The sequence below is a fragment of the Trematomus bernacchii genome, unplaced genomic scaffold (genome assembly GCF_902827165.1).
Source record: "Trematomus bernacchii unplaced genomic scaffold, fTreBer1.1, whole genome shotgun sequence".
NCBI classification, from domain to species: Eukaryota; Metazoa; Chordata; class Actinopteri; order Perciformes; family Nototheniidae; genus Trematomus; species Trematomus bernacchii.
Window position 1 is genome coordinate 1150014 of NW_022987531.1, and position 21931 is coordinate 1171944.

General features: G+C 39.8%; 1 protein-coding gene across 1 annotated transcript; it reads right to left on the reverse strand.

The window, feature by feature from the left end:
- Positions 1-21738, reverse strand: tm9sf2 (transmembrane 9 superfamily member 2). The gene is made up of 17 exons (XM_034121694.1): positions 21622-21738; positions 17440-17507; positions 15574-15667; positions 13570-13697; positions 11378-11507; positions 10914-11038; positions 9553-9649; positions 8609-8688; positions 7665-7773; positions 7311-7443; positions 6658-6777; positions 6440-6497; positions 6191-6350; positions 5739-5890; positions 4096-4207; positions 3242-3413; positions 1-1664 (listed from the first exon to the last, which is right to left on the reverse strand). Exons 1-17 carry the CDS (start codon positions 21736-21738, stop codon positions 1597-1599), a joined length of 1923 nt encoding a protein of 640 aa, XP_033977585.1. The 3' UTR covers positions 1-1596.
- Between the last annotated feature and the right edge of the window lie 193 nt (positions 21739-21931).

Below are 21931 nucleotides of genomic sequence, written 5' to 3' on the forward strand. Positions count from 1 at the left end.
ACAACTCAACCAGGTTTAATCTAGGATTCCTAATTGAACTACAAAGAGAATGAATGAATCCATGCTTCTCTTTGGCTTTAGGAATATATCATGTGAAAACATCATACAGTACGTATTAGATTGTTATTTACAAGAAATGTTGAAAAAGCCAGAGTTAAACAGGTCATAGTGAAGCCTCGGACTCATTTGACTGAATCACTTTATACACCGAGCAGATACTGATACTCAGAAACTGACATGAGCTGAAAATACATGAGTAAGCAGCCAGTCAGCTGGTGGTCAGATCTTGAAAAAAAAGGCCTTTAAACAGTTTTAACTCTCACAGCAAAGTGGAAAAATGTATTGCCGACTTGTTGAAGTTCGATAATGTGTGGGTACTGATGGGGAGGGAGGGGCCAGGTGATGAATTCAAGCTCAGAGTTTAAAGTTGCTTTTCTTAAATCTGGTGACACACAGTTCTCAAATGATTTTCTAAACTCTACAGCTTAAGCTTAATGAGTATCTAACCACTGGTTGAGGTACCATTTGTGACCCTTAACTAAAGAGGTAGACACCCCCCGACTGAGCTTGAGAACAAACCACATAAAGTGAAACTCGCACGGACAGGTTTGCTCTGGTGCATCACATCATTCCTTGCTCCTAGCACACTGAACACACATGGAGATCGTACCGAAGCTGAGCGGGACCTCGCTGGGGAGCGGATGGAACCACTGCTTCCCTGAGGTAACCACAGGTAGATTCTGGGGAACAGGCCGGGGGTGTATCCTCAGTTTCCCAAAGTGGGACTGGCTTTCTGTCGGATCAGGAGTATAATACTTACTTGGATTGTTTTTATAAGGAAGCTTTCAAACTGTCGCCATTTTATTTTCAAGGCCTTTGCAGAATCTTTTTTTCTCAGAACTGAATACATCCTCGACAAATCATCAGCAGATGAGTCAGCAGTTATCCCCTGATCAACACCTCAGAAATAAAAACTATTCGCCAAAATGTTGATGACTCCAGTCGCCCTTTGTGAATCTCAAACTGAAATAAAAGTAGTCTGAACTGAAGACTGCAGAGCTGTTTTGACCCATTTTGACATAGTTGGTGTTCCCTTTTGCAGATACTGTGCAAAATCTGTGCAAAATATTTGCCCACAATTCAGAGACAGGAGTACATTTCACACATGTGAACATGTTTGTTAAGAAGCAGACCCTCAGCTTTATTTGTCTCACTACCAATCTCTACATGTTTAACTCAGAGTGCATGGACGATGGGACAAACCTAACATGAAGTGTCTCACTGCCCTCTATGGTGAGTAAGATTCTGGGAACACGCGTGTAGAGTTATGATTAGTTTCATTCAGATTATAGGCAGATACAGGATGTATGTTCAAAATTACAACCCAGAGTACACATGCTCACACAAAAAAAACAGTTTAGGCACACAGAGAGAAGTCGGCAGCAGAGTGTCTCTGCCTGAAAAGGAGGGTGAAGGGAAATGTTCAATGTTCCAGAGGTTCATGGGAAAAAGCAACCTCCAGACATGTACAGTCTCTGTGTGCGTGTGCGTGTGTGTGTGTGCATGCGTGTGTGTGTGTGTGTGTGTGTGTGTCCTTCAGTCCACTTTGACCACACTGTAGATCTTGGTGACAAACCAGAAGCAGGCGAAGAAGCCGATGGAGCCTGAGAACAGAGAAATGAAACACATTGAATTATTTTATGACCCAAAGCACAAAATCTATGTTATATACTGTGTTGGAGCTATACATTGTATTGTTTTATTTAGTAATTAAACCTTTATTTTCTAGCTGTTTTTGTTTATATGAAATTAATCATTATTTATTGTAATTATTTTAGTGAAAGTAATTCTTTATGCTTTTATTTTGAAGGTGGTTTCACCTGGTGATTATTATATATTGGAGACAGGAGGATTGATTGGCGAATCCGATTGGCCAAGGTCTTTTACCAGGGAAACCATAGGAGAATCCACATGGGGAGCCATGGTTCTTTAGGTATTGTATTATTAGGTATTGTATTATTGGAATACTACTAAATAAACCGACGTTAAGGACACTCCTTCCTGGACATTTTTCCTGCGTAAGATTAGCAGTTTAATTTTGAGTTTGTATTTCGGTTTTATTTCTTTATTTAGCATCTACATTCTGGTTTTGTTGGCAGTGAGATGTAACTCTAGATGAATTGCTACATACAGCTCTGTAAAAAAATGAAGAGACCCCTGCAGCAGGGTTTCCGCTAGGATCTTTTCTCGCCGGTCAAATGTCCGGACAGAATTTATTTTACCGGACAAATTTGAAACTTACCGGTCATGTTTCAATAATAATAATAAGAATTGTGTAGCAGAGTTTCCGTTAGCAGGTCATTACCGGACTATGAGCGGATATGCTGATGTTTAAAACTCAGTTAATGGGGCTCATTTTTATATTGCTTCAGTTTATAATCGTAACAGATCGAAAAATTCAGATTCATTTTTCATTAAATGATTCCACAAACAACATAATTATTACATTCAAACAAACTACTTGTAGCAGCCTAGATGAAGTACATTATTCAAAAGTTTACATTAACTTTGGATAATAACTCTTTTCCTCTCTCCCTCTCTCTCCTGACAGCCCGTCTGTTTCTCATGCAGCTCGCTAAACAGTGGGCGGGGCTTCAGGTGATCATGCAGAGCTGCGTGTCTCCGTCACACTCAGCAGCTGGCGGCCGATCGATCGGAGCATCCCTTATTATTACCGGACATTTTGAATTTACCGGTTTTGAATTAATTTTACCAGCTAAAAACCGGTAATTACCGGCTAACGGAAACCCTGCCCTGCAGCATTATCAGTTTCTCTGGTTTTACTAGCTATAGCTATGTGTTTGAGTCAAATAACAAATTGTTTTATTTTGTAGAGATTGAGATTTAAGAAACATTTTGAGATGTTTCTTAATTTTTTCCAGAGCTGTATATTAATCAGATGGGAACAACTCGTTTATCATATTAGCTTCCAGCCATACCACTGCTCTGACATCTACTTTAGTTCTGGAATTGAATCCAGTACCAACATATACATTAGTCTTGATATCCTCTGCCTTCAGATACTGTTTTATCAGTCAAGACATGATGAATGATCTAAACATTCCATCAGTAATACAACTAAGAAATAAATATAAGAGAACAAATGTTTAACCCCCAAAAACACTCATGTTTGTTGCGTGCTACATCAATCCCCTCATTGCCTTGTTTGTATGACACCCACCAGTGAACAAGAAGAAGATGAGGGCCATGATCATGGTGTATCCGAAGTACAGGATGGTGCTGGCCAGCCCCGTGATCTGCAGCTTGGAGAAGAAGTAGTGGATGGCGTAGATCAGGAAGTAGACCGCCGTGAAGCCGCTGGTCAGGAAGGAGCGCCACTGCCAGTGATAGTCCTGAGGGGGGGGGGGGGGCACAGCAGAGAGGAGGGGGGGAGAAACAGCGTTTAGTAAATGAAGACCCTGACTGAAACCCGGAGGAGTGAGTGGCCCCGTCATACAGAGCCTTACAGCTGCGGAGTTAAATCAGTCAAAAATTAAGTTTCTATTAAAAAAAATGTACCAGACTCCACCCGGTTTTCATTCATTCAATTATTTTGTTCTCACAATGTGACTTATTGCATTTAAATGGTCATTTAAAACGGCAACTACTTTGTACACTTGTATAATGTATTTATAATCCTATGTTTATATTTTGTTAGTGGAAGGTTGGTGTATTATAGTGAATAGCAAATGACTCTATATTGTATATTTATATTTATTCGATCGAAATTCTCTATAGATATCTATCTTCTACTGGTGACATGTATATATGTTACCGGTTTATTTAAGCTGCTGTAACAAAACATTTTCAAAATGAGGAATAATAAAGCTAATCTAATATGAAGACATCCTTTGGTTGCCCTCCTGTCTGAAGCTCCTGGGCCTAAAGGGGCTCCATTCACTCCATTATGGTACAATCTGCAATAAAACACTGGTCAAATGTAAACTAAATAGATTATTTTAAACAAACATCAGTATTAATATCATCCCTGAAGATGATAATTATATTTATGTGTGTCATTGATCTGCAGCTCACCTCAGCACAGAGGTGGAAGTAGCAGAGCAGGATGGTGGCCTCAGAGCAGGTGATGACCAGGATGATGAAGACGAGGAAGAGGAAGCCGAACATGTAGTACATCTGATGGGACCTGCAGGACAGTGCAGATTACTACAGTCAGTACAAACCAGTAAATACATCAGTGCATGGTATCGTCACTGTGCTGCCTTTGTGGTTTCAGATCATTGTCTTAAGGCCTTTCCTCTGTGGTGGGTTCACTATGACATGAATCAAAAGTCCCCTGCCTCCTATCAGAAATCCTTTAGAGGGTTTACATATACTGTCAGAGTTGAATGAAAAGCCAGGTAATTTCCAGTAATGTATACAGTTCCACTGATAAAACATATTTCATTACAATGTAGTTAAAAACAAATAAATAAATGTCCCATTACATCATAGAAAACGAGTATGGGCAATGTTTGTTTTAAAGACATATGTAACAATGTTTGTATTCTTGATCATATTCTGTTATATTTGTCATACTCATTCTAAATATTCAAGATGAGAAAAAGCCTGTGCAGTTGCATAATCTTGCTTCCTACTTTTTATATGTAGAATGTCTTTTTATGTTAATGTATTGAGGCTTCAGATTGTGAGTCACCCTTTACAGACTCCCCACAGCTTCGAATAGAGTGAACAGTAAGCCACATACTTAAAGGGGACCTATTATGCTATATTTGAAAAATATATTGTAGGGCCATACCTATACAAAACATGCCTGTGAAGTTTTTTGCTTAAAATACCAAACAGATCACCCATTGTAGCCATGCCTCATACCCCTCTATTCCAGCCCTGTTCCAAAAAGGCTGATTCTGTGACCGTAGCTTTAAATGGAACAGCTGCTGCTAGCCACGCCCCTTTGTAGCGTCACGCAGCTTTCCCCTGCTAAGAGAGTTTTCTACCGGGAGAAACTCAGCTAAACGCTGCGGTGATTAAATGCCATATTATGTTCCAAACCACATCAAGCATTATTTCTGAAACAGTATGGAGCTCAAACCTTTCTCTCTCTCAGGGTTTACCGCAAGGACATTACGTTACACATACTCTCTCCAGTACAGTGTTAGCTCTGAGTGTTAGCATGCTTGCTAATGTAAACACAGACCATATTACTCCCAAAACACGCCGCACATTGTTTCTGATACAGCACATAGCTTGACATGTTCTTTCTTAAGTGTTTACCGCAAGAACAGTGCCATTATATGTATTATATATATAACAACTTTACTCTAAGTGCTTCCTGCAGACATCCTGCTGAATACACAGACACACAGCTGGGGAGGGGGTTCAGCTAGACGACTGTATACGGAGACGATAGGTTGGGACGTGTCACGTGTGCCACATTTCACCAATGATGTCATAGGAGCCAAATCCTGGATCTGCTCGTTTGCACTCCCGTTTTTTTTTTTTAAGAGATGTGGGTAAGGATGAAAAGAGAGAGGGTTGTATTTTCTGAAACTTTGTGAGTCTCCTTACACACCGGGGACACATATTTATGTATAAAAGACATCAAAAAGTGCATTTTGCATAATAGGTCCCCTTTAAATATACATACACACAATTGAGTATCAAAAACGACCCCTCAAGATGTATTCCATGCCATAAGACTTTTCCTTCATTCTCACCATATGGAGTTTAGTATGAAGAAGAGCTGAATAAATATACATCCAAAAGGCAGGATGCCCCCCATGATGATACCAGGGAGAGGCTTCGTGTAGAAGGACTGCTCTGGGACCTGACGAGGAATCTGATTGGTCCGCACGGGGTGTTCAATACCCTGAAAACACCAGTCACAAGAGAGAGAATCAAACATTCAGATAGGTGCAGTATATCTTTTTTAAAGGGACCATATACAAATATTGAAGTGGATGGTAATGTTTGCAGATTGTAAATACATTTAAAAAAAACACAAATTAAACAAGGGTATATTGCACAACGTTTTATATTAGGCATATGGGTTATTTCCCATCAGGCATATTACAGTCTGTGTGTGTGGTGTTCTACCAGGGGCTGTTGTGGGTATACAGTATGACCGCAATTAGACAAATGTATCAGGAATGATTGGATGTTCACTTACTGCCTTCTTGAAGCCAAAGTATGCGCCTAGAAATGTGAGTGGCACTGAGATACAGAACCAAAGAGCCAATATGGCTACCAGGGTCCCAAATGGCATGGCTGCTGAAGACCCTTCCCCCCAGAGGATCAGGTTCATTACAAAGAAATCTGCAAACACCACCCTGCAGAGACGGGGGGGAAGATATTTATGATTAATGAAGGACAGGATCAGGTGCTGGAGTCTTTTCTTTTCTCATGTGTGCCGTCTCACCCAGGGCAGAGGAAGGCTGTCAGCAGGACGTTGGTCTTCCACTTCTCTCCTCCAAAAGCTGACATGGCAAATAAAAAAAGCACGTTAAGCGAATATAAATCAAAAAAGGAAAAAGATTTAAGACATTAACCCAACTGTATTATGAAATGGTCAATAACTGCAGCCCTACATGGGCTCTCCCTTTTCCCTCCACCTGAAACACTTCCTCTCTCACTTACATTTGTAGAGGCGAGCAGCCACATATCCAGCAGGAGTTCCCAGGAGAACCCAGAGAACCACAGCACAGGTCATCAGAGCGCCTCGGTTTGCTGGAGAGAGGAACCCCAGACAGGCGAAGACTGTAGAGGGGACAGAGAGCATTATTACACGTTATAGATTTAACGTTACGATACAGGAAGTGAGTCAGTTATACAGTAGAGGTCAGGGCATCTGCTCATGTTTCAGCTGAACACTCAACCAAGTCAATAAAACAATTGGGACCAAGACATGTACTCAGTGGGACATTTTTCAGTCTAGAAATAAACTTAAACGTGCTCATTTACTGTTTTTAAATGACCTGAAACATATCTGCGACCTTCCTTTTACTGACATTTATTGTCAACCTATCAAAGATAAAAAGTAATACTGAGATATCTGGGGTAAGCTAATAAAAGTTGCTATATTTTTTGTTTAAAGGGGCCCTATTATCCCCCTTTTCAGGTTCATATTAGTGGGGGTGTGTTCTGGAGGTAACACAGGGATTTTAGCCTTTGCAGACCATTAACATGCACTAAAACCTATAGAACACCGTTTACCACTGTACTGCGATTAATATAATTTTTTTTCAATTCTACTAAACAATCGGTAAGGTAATATACATAAAAAGACATACACAAGGTTATGAAGGTCATGATGAAGATCTGGGTTCCAGAGCCGAGGAAAACCGACAGCAGCATTCCCTTCCTTGGAGGTCGGAAAACATCTCCATGGACCAACTTCCATCCAAACTCCTCCTGAGCATCCTCCTGCAGAACAACACAAGAGAAGAGAGTTAAGATGGATCTTCATTGATCCCCCCCGTAGGTGTTATAGCAGCAACAGAATAATATACACAGGGATAAAAAGAATGTACATATATACAGATGTGTGTTAAATGTGCAGGTTATAGTGCAGGTACATATGAGCATTGTGCTGTGTTGCAGTGGTGACTATGAATGGCTACCACACCCCCACAGGTACTACTCACCACAGAGTCCATCTGATTGTATCTGGCAATATCTTTATGCAGAGTCCTCAGCATGATCATGGCTACCATCCCAGACAGGAACAACACGATCACCAACGAGTTCATGATGCTGGGGACAGAAACGTAGCAAAGCCAAATGAGTTGTTGCTGTTAAACCCCTTTGTATCATTACTAAGACAGACAAACGGTGGGCTAATAAAGTGGTGCAGTGATGACATCTTTTTGTAGGCCGCCCTGAAAGTTACCATCACAGGGGCTCCCTCCACAAAATGTGTACAAAAATTGCAGGAAATATAATCTGCGGCAAACACACATTTATGATACTTAAAGGTTTTCTAACCAAAAACACGTTCATTTCGAGAACAGGGAATCAGAAATGATAAAGGCTGACTCATTTCCAGGTTTTAGGACTCATTCCTGCACCACTCTACTCCAGGGTGGAGAAATGGTTTGACTGAATCATTATAAAAGGGTGGGACAGACTATCATGTTTTTCACATCAGAGGTGTTTTAAAACTAAATAATTATGGCTGACTTAATTCTTCCCATTGCTGTAAACCTACTTTCACTGAAAGCTGTTGTGAAGTGGGACTGTTCAACTGTGTCTATGGGTTAGAAAGACACACTGCTGTTGTTGAAATACAGTTTCAGGGTCTGCTTTGCCGTGATTTAAAGGGTGAATGCAAGATAAATAAACTTCTCAAACCGAAGAGCAGACAAATCTTGCCTTCTCACAAAACGTGGGTCAGCCGTTCCACACCTGTCCCTGCAGGCTCTCAAAACGTATTACAGATTCATTTTGGATCAACCACTTTTGTTGTTAATGAACTTCCAAACAATACTGGCAGAAGGAATACAACAAGGGCTCAAAACCACAACTAACTATTGTGAAAAACATCATATATGAGCCACAAAATGAGGGTCAGTGTGTGTCAGAGTCTTACCTGAACCACTGGATGTTGGTGTGAGGCATCGACTCCAGGATGTAGTCCCATCTAGACGCCCAACGTATACTCTTGTCCTCCTAAACACACATACACAAGTGCACAAGATGTTAAAGAAGCCCTATTCTTTTTGGGGGGGGCCATTTCCTGTAGTGTGTTATATGGGTGTGTGTGCATGTAAATAGTCTGCAAAGGAAAGAAATCCTAGATTAACCTAAATATGGGGAAGTTCCATCTGCAGTCTAATTGGAATGCCAATGTCCCTCTCCTGCCCCCCGAGGTAGATCTGCTGTTTGACACATTCAATCATTTCACTCATGCCTTCTGTCAGGCTTTGCTGCACGCACAATATAAGGTATGTAGATGAATGCACCTAATGCTAAACCAAAGCACAACATTATAGCGAGGACATATGAAATTCCAAAGCTGGATGTGGAGCCTGCAGGATTCAGCTGAGCTGCCACAAAGACAGGTGTGTGTGTGTGAGAGGACGATGGTGTGTGTTCAAACTGCTTAATTTGCATCACAAAACATGATGCCAATTATTGAAACCTTCCTCCCGATGCAGACATTTCATCTTGTGATGTGTAACCTTACTTTTCACAAGTGTCAAAACAACAGAAGACATTAACTGCAATTTTCCATTTTTACTGTATATTTACAAGGCAGGGGGATTACTTCTTCCTTAATAGTTCCCACTTTAGTTTGTATGGTGGTGTTTTAGGATTACTACACAGATGTGGAAATGAATGTAAAATTATTTCTGGACCGTGACAAGTTGTTTAGATCAAAACACTATATTTTACAGTTCCAGATACAGGAGACTAAAATGTTTTTGTAGATACACAGTGATCTGTTAGATGTAATGCACATTATTATACACAAATTACACTTGTTTTTCTTAAGAAATGTCAGGTGCATCAAGGGGATTTTATTGTACTGACCACAAATTTGACACTGTAGGTGTATTTGATGTCAAACACTCCCGTTTGTTTGTTTTTCAGGAACTTCGGCCCGCCAGAACAATCAGGACTCTGAAAGCTGGAAAGAGAGACAAAATACAAAGAGATTAAAGTATTAGAGTCCATGTGGTGGCATTTTCATTTATCCAAGGTGGAACAAATTATGAAACCATTGAGCTGTCTTTGTCCTATTTGATTTATTGCATGAAAGTTCAGTCAGTCATACAGAGAGCAAACTGTCTGCAGAGTGAATGACGCAGGACAGAGTTGGTGTTGCATATTTAAACAGAGAGAGGAGAAAGGGGGGGGGGGTCAAGCCTGGATAATGAAAGGATCATTCTGATAGTTAGGGAGGTTAGGGAGCTCTCAGTTCAACAGATGGTGAAGGTCAAACTGATGGTGCACATGGAGGGTAACTAACAACAATCGCAACAAATCTGCTTAATAAGGACTTTTCCCAAGCTGAGCAAAGACGTGGAAACCAGTAAATAGTGCTAAACATTAGCAAGTAAGAATCACACTGTGATATTATTCAAATTAGTGAGCGAGTAAAATGCTTCTCTGTTACAGTCCACTAGTTATCCAATAAAAAATGACACGCCAGTTATTACATGTGCATATTGAGATATTTTCACATTGCAGTTAGAACTTAGAAGAGTGCTAATGTATTAGCATCCAAAAAAAGTAACTTGCTGAGAAAAACTACCAACATATTACTACATACTACGTACTGTAATGCCAGTGGTTTAAAGTAACTAAGTAGATTTACTCAAGTACTGTACTCAAGTACAATTCAGGGACTCCATTTGTTATACTTTTACTCCACTACAACTGAGAGGTTAATCGTGTATATTTACTCCTTTAGGTACTTGACACACTTCAATAAGACTTTCGTTACACTTGCCGTTCAATTCCACAGGATTCATTAGCTGCACCTTTACAAGCTTTGATGAAACTTAAATGCTTCAATAATTATATTCAAAACATATCTTTATTTCTTTTTTTAACCAGAGGGCTTTTATTAGAGATGTGGGGGTGACATTGGGGAGGACATTGACTGAATGTTCGGCCAGCTCGGGATTCGAACCGACTTACTAGGCAGCGGTTTACGCATAAGGGAAGCCAGCTCAAACCACTGAGTTATCCGGAGGTACACCTGGAGTAAACTCACAAGCTACTCTGCAGTATACAAAGTCATTCCAACAAGCTGCACCTTTACCAGCTTTGAGAACACTTTCATGATCAATCATTATAAAACATATATATATATATATATATTATTCTGAAATGCACCATTCTGCACAATGACTACTTGCCAATGTACTTATCTAAAAGTGCATTACCTTTTGGGTTCAATCTTGGCAGCAACCAGCCGAGCTCCCAGCTGCTCATGCTCCACGATGTGGTAATGGATGGTGATGTCCACGTGGTTAAAGATGTAGAACGCATCCTTTTCATTAAAGTTAGGCTGGAAAACAAAACCAAGACACACAGGTGTAAAGCAAAGACAGGGTAGTAATGAGTTATTACAGATACATCTGTGTGTCTGATATGAACCATTCTGACTTCTGAGATTGAGACTGAAAAGCTAATATCAAAAAAGGGACTTTGTGTCGTTTGTTTCTTTAAATCAAAAACGTGTGCCATTAAAACAGTGTCAACATCTCACTAATGTTGATGTATCAGATTCCACTGTCTAATCATTTTCTATACAGATTTAAATATTGTGAATAACTGGCCGTTGTAAATATTGTTCATTAATGAGAATTGGACTGGTTTTGTGTGTGTCCATGTGTGACTCGCTCACATTGACTATGCAGGCGTCTTTGGGTCGACCTGCCTCTGTGACGTAACAGCCAATAGGGAAACCAGGATTACAGAACTTCTGCTCGTCTTCAACATCGTAGCACCAGGTCACAGGCATGTTATCCACAATCCTTCACACACACAAACACACAAGCTGTGAGCATCACCAAAGTACACACTATAAAATCACAACATAATACCTAACTAACTACCTACATTTTATTCACAGACTGTTTAAACAGTACACTCATATCATGGAGATATGGGACAACCCCATGTGTAGCTTTAGAGTAGAGGACCAGACACTAAACAGGAAGTATTTACAATATATATTACTGACATTCTGATTCTAATTATTTAGTTTTATAAAACACACAAACACAACAAATTAGATACATTTGGATGGATAAATTAAATTCATACATCAAGTTTATAAGAAAAAACGCAAGCAAACAAACGGTCACCTTATTTAAACGATGCTAGTGCAGAGACACATTATTACTGTGCAAACACACACACATCCTGCTCGCTGAAGCCCGTCAGTTGTTGTTCCTGAAGCAGCTCTGTTTGTTGAGGTGACTTTAGGTGTGCCCGCACACACGAAATTCTGCTCCAGCTTTTTTCCGTCTGCTCAGTAATCTAAATATTCTTATGCATATTTATATATTTGTACACACTACTCTCCCTTGCTGTTCATATATCTTATTTAGTTTTAGTTTTATCATGCAGCACATCATGCACTTTTAATTTGGGACAGGATTTTTTTAATGTCGGGTTATATTTAAAAAAAATTATATATGCTATTTTTATCTTACTTCTTTGTTTGTATGTATAGTTTCTTAATATTTTGGTGTGGAGAGCTGAAACAGAAGACTTTCGTTGTACAGTGCAGCTTCCTGTCATACTGTATATATATATATATATATATATATAAATACAATATCTTCAATCTTGATAGTGATACATTCTAATGAGTTATAATAAAAGTTTTTGTTTACTGTGAAACTTTGGTCTTATCTTGAGGCTGATATTTGGAGTTGCTGAACAAAATATATCTTAGAATTAGCCTGTATATGAGACTTTTGGGGAACATCGATGTGCAGGGGGACATATTTAGGGAGGCTTGAGACTTACCTAGCCTTACCTAGATTTCTCTTCTTTTTAAAAAAAACTTTTATTACGTTTATTTTAATTTACAAACACACCTGAATTGCTCCACATAAAGTGACTTTGAAACAACGGTGTCTGACGGAGAGATACCGTAGGTCAGGGATCACCAACTACATTTGTCCAAGGGCCAAAATTATTCTTAGAGACACTTTCGGGGGCCAGCGTTTTTTTTTTTGTAGCCCTGAATTTTGAAGTTGTTGACCGGGGGGGGCTAGTGGAGCACGCTCAAGTCGCGGGAGCCTCGTAGCGGGGGCTACTGCAGAGCGCATAAAGCAGACTCTTCACGCTAACGAAGGATCACTTCTTCTTCAGGGCAGGGAAGGCTACGCAGTACGCAGGCTGCTGCCTCTCTGTTGGACTCCGGTACTGCACATTACTCACGAGACGTTGTAAAAGAAAATTGAGTGGGGGGCGAACACACTAACCACTCCGCCAGCGCCACAGCGCGTGCCGGATGAGAATGTCTGGCGTGCCAGATTTGGCCCGCCAGTTGATGGTCACTGCCGTAGGTCCTTTCTTTCCTGCAGCATCAGACTGTAATATCTCTGATGTGCATTAACACTGCCTGTAAATATAAAACTTGCTCATATGCTCATCCCTTTTGTTCAATTCATTAGTTTTTATTGTAGTCAATTTGTAAACATCACCAGCTCCTTCAATATTTTGATATGGTCACTTTTTAAATACTGCTGTTTGTACCATCTTGTACTTATCGTTTGTTTTTACTTATTATGTTTTTATTATTCATAACGTGTGCCTCGTTTTTTTTAATATAATATGTAAGTCTACTCTTTTTACTGATTCTGTATTGTCTCCTCCTTGGTGGCATGATTAAACATGATTGCGTATGACATGGCTAACACTATATTAGTTATACTAAATTCTGTTTTTTGTATAAATGTGTTTATACATTCATACAAGATCCTCTCAGATGTTGTGTTGTAACAAAGGCTCATTGAGTTCATTGATTATTCATAGAAGTGCGTGTGCGTGTGCGTGTGTGCGCGTGTGTGTTATACGTACCAGTGATGCTGGTAGTTGAGTAGCATGCCTTTCTTCAGGAACTCCAGTTTGTTCTTGTCTGATGCTTTGCTGGTGTCGTAGGTTCTGTTGCACACCGACTGACACACTGCAGGCTTCTTAAACTCAAACTGACACAGAGGACACAGTCAGAGCTCACATATGTTCTCCATCATTGATATACACAATGTATCATTCTCCACTATGCACGTTTACAAAACAACAATAAAATTACATTTGATATAAAAACATAGACATTACTCTATCAAAAAAGAAAGAAAAAAACTTCCATGGAAATAATGACAAATTGTTACAAAGATAAAGAGTGGTAGTGTCTATAATGTGAGTGCATATTCAATTATCATCCTCCAATGTCTGTAGAGCTCTTACAAATATTTGTTCTTAAAGTCAGTGGTGGAATGTAACCAAGTACATTAACGCAAGTACTGTTCTTAAGTAATAAAAAAGGAGGTTTTACTTGAGTTTTTTTATTTTATGCTACTTTATACTTTACTCCACTACATTTTGTGAGTTAATGTTGTACTTTTTACTCCACTGCATTTATTTTTTAGATCTTTAGTAGTAGAGTATTTCAAATGTAACTTAAGTAAATAATTTGAGTACGTCTTCCACCTCTGATTAAAGTGTACTGAAGCAGCGTAACACATCAGCTGCGTTTGAGTCAAATACTTATGAAGTGTCCTGCTAACTGTGAAAACCTCCTGAGGACCAAATTGGGGACTGTCCATTCAAAAAACTAAAGATGCATTTATGAGGCAAAGTGTCCTTTAATCTTTGGGAAAGATGGGAACTTACATGCAGGGCCGGCCCTAGACATGTTGGTGCCCTAGGCGAGATTATGATTTGGTTCCCCCCCCTCCAAGCAATACACAATTGAATATATAAAGAATAAATGAAAAATCTCTACAAAAGACCAATACACTACAAAAACTGAAACGTATTGACATGTTGGTTACATACATAAAGACGTTTTCAAATGTATTCATTATTGTATGAACATGTTTTAATTGGGGGGTGGACGTCACATCCTCTAGGGGGGTTCGGGGCTATGCCCCCCCGGAAAGATTTGTTTTAACATTTTAAAGTAAAATGCTTCAATCTGGTGCACTTTGAGCAGAATGACTAGAGACTAGATCTAGGGGGTACAACTCTAAACACCCATATGAAAAAGATCGGTTTACATTTTAATAACCAAATAAGTATGTGAACATAAATAATAACCTACCATAGCCAATAACAAGTAAATGTAACGTATTTTATTGTTTTTGTTCATTCATATCTTATTTTACCTAGTTAACATTTATTTATTCATGCATTTTTTTTTAATATCTCCAGTTTTAAATGATATTTTTGGTTTACTGTCCTATAGTATTGGAATGATTTCAAACCTGTTGTTATTTATCCTAATAATTATAAAGGTGTGCCTTAGAAATATTTGTTTACATAAATTGTGACCAAACCGTTTGAGACCCACTGAGATAACTTAGACTAAAGTGAACTATCAAAACACTCCGAGTCCTTTACCTCACTGACCTGTAGTTATCAGCCTCAATCCAACAACAATCCGCGGTACCGATGCGCGCCCTCTCTCGCCTTTAATTGTACATTTTCATTATTAAGCTGTCTGCATTGTGTCTTACTCAAAAAGGGGAACCATATTTTTTGTTCCTGCAACCAAAAGCTGATGCCTGGTTACCAGATTGGCAATGACTCTAAAGTTAGTGTTCACCTCTGTCCCTTCCAGCGGCTCCTCAGGAATGAAGCTATGATTTTGTAATGTACAAAAAAGATTTGCCTGATGTCCCAGGAGCATTGAAACATTGCTTACCCTAACCCTGGCCTAAATATAGGACTGCATCGGCAAACATAGCTTCTGTATTTATTTGTTTAAGAGTATAGCCAATGAAAGATCTTCATTCATGGAATTCAATTGCTGTGTGTGTGTGTGTGTGTGTGTGTGTGTGTGTGTGTGAAGATGTGTGTTACCTTGTATGGCGAGGGTTCAATCCTCTCCCCAAAAAGAACCTGGCCCAGATTCTCTGATGGACGTTTCATTTTTTCCTCCGAGCAGAAGTCAAACCTGCATAAACAGGAAGCGTGTGTTCAAAGTGTGGAGGGGAGAACACATAAACCGCACACCTTTATTCCCTGTTACACAATGCACACAGTCACTTGTTATCTGGACCAAGTTTTTCCAACAGTGGAAAACTCTAAACAGATAAGAAGGCTCTAATTCACTGTTTAAACTCCGTGAACAGAGTGGTACAGGGATGACTTTATTTTGGTAGGAAAACACAGAGGTTAGCATCTGAAGGGCTGCCTAAACTAAAGGCAATAGGATTTTTCCAATGGAAAAATGAGATCTTTGGCAAGGACAGGTTTGACTTTTAGATGATGGACCACGGAAGCGGACCACTAAATCTGAAACTGGTCTAAAAAAATGTTTACAACTTCCCTTTATTTTTTATTTATTTTGACCATGGACTCATTCCAATCCAATTTATATGCACAGTAATGATTTTCATAACCGGAATTCTTATATCTAATTTACATAGGACGCAAATCTATCCTTTAAAGGTCCCCTATTATACTGTTTTTCATCAGTATATTATAGTTCTCAGATATATACAAAACATGTCTCTGAAGTGTTTGGCTCGAAATACCAAACGGATCATGCATTGTAGCATCCAATAATCCCCTCTGTTTCAGGGGGGGGGGGGGGGGGGGGGTGCTAGTGGAGCCTCACAGCAGTGAAACTGTGGCGCGCTTACACTGTAGGTGTGCCGCGTTTGGGGGTGAGGGTGCTAGTGGAAGCTCGCAGATGGGGGTGCTGCAGCCCCCTTAGCACCCCCCTTTCCCGTGTCCACGCTAGTAAATCGCGTTCACACCGGAATAAGTCCCTGAGGGAGCCGCTGACGTCACTTCTGCTGCTTTGGGTTTACTGGCAGGCCGCAAACAACTTCACGGCGCATACTGCCACCCAAAGTTCCCGGCCGGAAGTCCCCGGAGTTGGGGACTGGCTTCTACTGAAGCCTTCCGAGTAAATCGCCAGAAGCGCAGACACCTCCTCATCACTCCACCGCTCCCATGTTGTCTTTTGTGTTGCCATAAGTTAGTCTCTCTCCGTTGGTGCGCTGGGCTAATGCTAATGCTAATAATGCTAATGCGAGCAAATAAAATGGCGGCTTAACAAATACTTTTCAGAGTTTTACGGGGCGTGGTTTGCAATTCGCCCAGCCAATCAGAAATTGGAACCTTTTTCTCCCAAGGAAAGTCCCTGCTCTCTAGCAGGGACTAAAAAAGGGTGAAAAGGTTCGCAAAAAAAAGTTCTAGTTCCAGATCTTTTTGGTGTGAACGCAAAATCCCAGGAACTATCGGAACTATTCCTGGGAAAAGTACTCTGGTGTGAAAGCGCCTATTGGTGCTCTAGGAGGAGATTCAGGTGATAAGGTGTGGGGGGGGGGGGGGGTACCTTGGTTGCTGATTGGCTAATGGTTACACAAGCCAAACAATTGTTTTGACATCATAAAGTGCCAAAAACTGATCAGCTCATTTTCAGGTTTTTATATAAATGGGTCAGGACAAAAAGTGAGAGAATCTTTTTTCCTGAAACTTTCAGAATCTCTTTACACAGAAGGGACACATGTTTATGTATAAAAGACGTGAAAAAGTGGATTTTGCATAATTTAAAAAAGGTATAACTAACAGCAGGGGAGATGCTGCTTTTGGTTAGGGTTTCTTGCAATATAAAGAGAAAGAAAGAAATAGGCTCATTATATATAGATAAGAAGACCAAAATGGATGGAATGCAAATGTCACACATTGGTACATTGTTACACACTGGTCACTTACGCAGTATATTCATAAGGCAGAACAGACTCCACTGAATCCAACCTGTTCACAAACAGTTCGATGGTGGGCTGGAATAAAACAAAGCAGAGAGACACATATCAGGCATTCGTGTTCATGTTGACAGACTCTGATTCTTTATAGGGTGGTTCTCTTTTTACACCTTGAAGGGAGCGTTTGGACATTTAAATGCAACCTCTTTTTGTAGTTTGGTGGAAAATCATCATATAAAAAAGTTACAGGGGATACATGCTTTTTCTAGGCCTTATGCTCTGTTGTTCACTGGTTCTCTGAGGGGTTTCATATGGCAGAGTAATTCAAGCCCCTTCATCACCTTGCCGGCAGCGGATGCAAAGGAAAATTAAGTCAGAAAGGAAAAGACCTAATACCAATTTATTTGTTCTGTTAATACAGTGCCACTGTTATTAAAAGGGGCCCTAATATGCTCATTTTCAGGTTGATATATATTTTTTCTTCCACTGTGACACCTCTCTATGCTTTAATGTTCAAAAAGCTCTTTATTTTTCTCATACTGCCTGTGCTGCAGCACCTCTTTTCACCCTCTGTCTGAAACCAGAGCCCAGTCGGCTCTGATTGGTTAGCTGGTCGGCTCTGTTGTGATTGGTCAACTGCTTAGCGATGTCCCGCCCTTAGCCTATCACGTACAATGTGTCGGAGCGCTAGCCAATAGAAGTACATGTGTTACATAGTGATTTTAGCCTTTGCAGATCATTTACATGCACAAAACCCTATATAAACACACTGCAGGAAAGGAAAAATAACAAAAGCATAATAGGGCCCCTTTAATAAAATGACAGGGAGCTTTGTTGCCAAGAGGAAATAAAATGTGACCCAAAAAAACATTTTCTTTAATTATTAATCAAATACTGCTATTTTCAACACCTTGTTGTTATGGATTACTCTTCTAAAGTGTTGTTTTCTAATGTTAGGCTCTGTGGATGTGTGAGGGTTAATGTTCCAGCCAAATCAGATTTTAAGGTAACCTACAAGTGACACAAGAAAGCAACAGCTACATTTGAAGCATGAATGGGGACTATGCAAGTGTCTGAATATCCCACAGGGTTCTGCAAAGGTTTCATAATAAAAGCTTTGTTCAGAATAAGGGAATCCATTGAAACCATGTAGGCATGAAGAGAAGTGGTTACAGCACCCATTCCACTGCTCACTGGCTCATGGAGCTAAAATGGCTCTACTTTCTATCGGGCCCATAGAGTATGTGCAGCAGCGTTGTCCTTAAACCCCCCCCCCAAGCTGCTACGTCTCGGCCCGTCCTGGCTAAGTCATATGAATGGGGGAAAATTACTCTGTAAATGTGCCTTTTGTGTGAGGCACATTTAACAACTTATGATTTATATAAGGGCCATTCAAGAGTTGAGTGGTTTAGGACAGTTAATCAATGTAAGAAGTTCTTGATTTTATTTTCAAAAGTTAAGTTCAAAATTGGTTTGGTCAAATTACATTGTACAACACTTTTGATCTGGGTTTAAACATTCTGAATTCAAGCAGCAATCGGCTTTCTGAAAAATGGTCTCCATACTACATTTCAACAGAGCTTTACTGCTGCATTAGTATGTGAGACTCTGCTAGAAATCAATAAATCTGATATGTGCGCTCCTTTGTGTGATTCTCCTCGTAACATGTTCTCAAATGAACAGAAAGAAAATAGGTTGCCAAAGAGCAACACGTTTGATTCAGCCATGATCTATTTAACCACATTTCCTGACATTGAGAACTGTGTTTAGGTAGACAGTATACAGTGTTTCCCCTACCATTGTCTTGGAGGGGCGCTGCGCCCCGTCAACGGAGCCCCGCGCCCCCACTGAAATTCAAGGTGTTTAAAAAAAGAAAATTATAATTTTTCTTTTTTATATATAAAGCACCAAATTGCAACTAATCTATATCTACTGTCACTTTTCACATTGAACATGTGCTCTTTTATTAAATAAACTAAACGCTTTCATTTTAATTTGTGAGTTTAGTGTTTTTGACCCTAAGAAACACTGATGCATTAATCAATAACAATAATCCACAGCTCCTCTCTCTGCTCCAGGGGATTTCAAAAAAATTAATCCCAATGCCCCCGCCTCAGGCAGCACCCCCCCAAAGCAGTAAACCTAGGGGAAACACTGGTATAGTTTGTATTCTATGTGTTGCAACATTTCTAACAGTGACCTCAGGTGCCGGAACAAGTGATGGGGATCAGTTCACATAATCAGTATAATGTGAACATGTAGAAATGTCTACAGGCTTATCTCTGACCCATGGAAAATGAAGTCCAAAATGTACAAGCTGACTGTTATGGGATTATTTGGAGGTTATTATGATAACTGACAACTGCGAAAGATTCCAATGAAACCCAACCCTTCATGTTTTTGCAAAGGCACATTTCTATAGCATGTTAACTACATAAAGGTAACATACACATTTTTACTATAGCTGTGTGTGATGTGTTATTCATGCCAAGGTGAGGCAGTTGTATTTCATTCCTATGACGGTGTAGAGTGTATCTACTTGTTTTTGATGTGCCTGTTAGAGGGGCTCAATTTAACATGATTAGGACAGTAAGTGATTTGTCTTTCAAAATTTCGTATAGGCAAAAAGTTGCAAATAATATATAGTATGTTCTAAATATGTGTTTTCAAGTCTATCTGAATGCTTAAACTCAAAGTTATTAGATGAACATTTGAGCTTTGTGCAAGTTTGGAGGCCACTGACTATCACAACTGATACTAAACACATTAGGGCGGTCTGTCAGTGAAAGTAGGTAAGTAGCCCAATTTTAGAGTGTTACATAACAATGTGAATTTAAATATCAAACTGCCCTTATTGTTAGCAACAAGCAAATGGGTCCGGGTGACAAAACATAGAGACAGCGCGATGGCTTTTCATATTCTTCTACATGGGAAGTATTTTGTGTGTCTCTCCTCTCCTCCCTCTCCTCCCTCTCCTCCCCCCCCCCCAGAGGGGGAGCCACTATTTCAAGTATACTACGTCATCGAGTGGCGCCAAATGCTGGGCATTTAAACAGTCCTTCGGCGCCACTCGATGACCTAGTATACTTGAAATAGTGGCTCTGCAGCAGCTTTACTCAACATTGAGAAACGGCCCCTGTCCACACTGTGCAGCTCCTTCAGGGACAGGCTGCTGTGTCTCACAGAGAGATACCCCTGGTAGACCCCCACACATATAACAACACAGACTATACACTTCTGCTGTGCAATAATACTTATGTGCAATATAGACAGACATTGGGAGTAACAGATTACATTTAACGAGATTATGTAATCAGGATACAAAAAAAAAGGTAACTGTATTCGATTACAATTACATTAAAAAAACAAGTTATCAGATACTGTTACATTTAAAGATAAATAAAGATGACTAGCAGGATGCAGTGTTACAATATATTATTAAATAATAAAGATTGATATATTATAGGTAGTTATTTTTTCTTTATGGTTTATATTCAGGCTACTTTAATATTTCTTTATTTTAAATTAAAAAAATGTAAATCAGACCTGATTTATTAAACAAAATTACAGTTTGCTTTTGTAAACTATTATAGTTACGACATTATTGATATGAAATATCTTGTTTATTTACTTTATACATTCAACATTTAATTGTTATTTAAAATACTTTTACTGGTACTTGTTTTTTTCCACCTGGATGTGTAGTTTTGTAAAATTGTATTTTGTGTAATTTCTATTTCTATCTTGAATATGTAATGCATGCATGCCTCTTGTCCCTTCTGTGGGACGAATAAAAGGTATTCTGATTCTACTCAGTATTTATTTACTGAGTAAAATCATTTGAATACAATCAAATATATCAGTCTGTTCAAATCAATATCAGAGTACATTTTGACATTCTAACTGAACTATCTAGCAATATAATGTTTGATGACCAGGCAAACGACGTAACTTGGAGGTATTTAGCTAAGCAGCAGCTAGCTTGCTCTCTTGTTATTGTAGTATCCGTTAGCTTTGTTTGTTTTGGCTAACGTTAGCTGCCACATACATTATAGCTGTTTATAAAATAACTAGCTAACCTTCTGCATTTACATGTTCCTATCTATGTATTTTGTGAGTGTATACTGTGTTGGTTGTTCAGTTATTTAGTTGTAGCCCCTGCAGCTGCTCAGGTGATGTTCGACATGTTTACCTTGCAGTCTGGGACCTGCTCGTTCCCCGGCTCGCAGAAGCTGACGGGGGCAAGACCCGGGAGGTAGAAGCCGGCCGCCCGAGCCAGCAGCGCGGCTCCAAGCAGCCACCGCAACATCCTCACCCGGCCTCTCTTCACTCAGGAATAACACAGTTAACTTGCTTCGCAGTCTACAATGCATCTGACATCCACACCGGACCACCACCAGCATCCGGTTCTGCAGTGGGCAGACACGTCACATTCCGGAAGTCCTGCTTCGTGAAGAGAGGCGAAGTCCCTCCCTTTCCGGGGGAGCTCCATGGGACCTTAT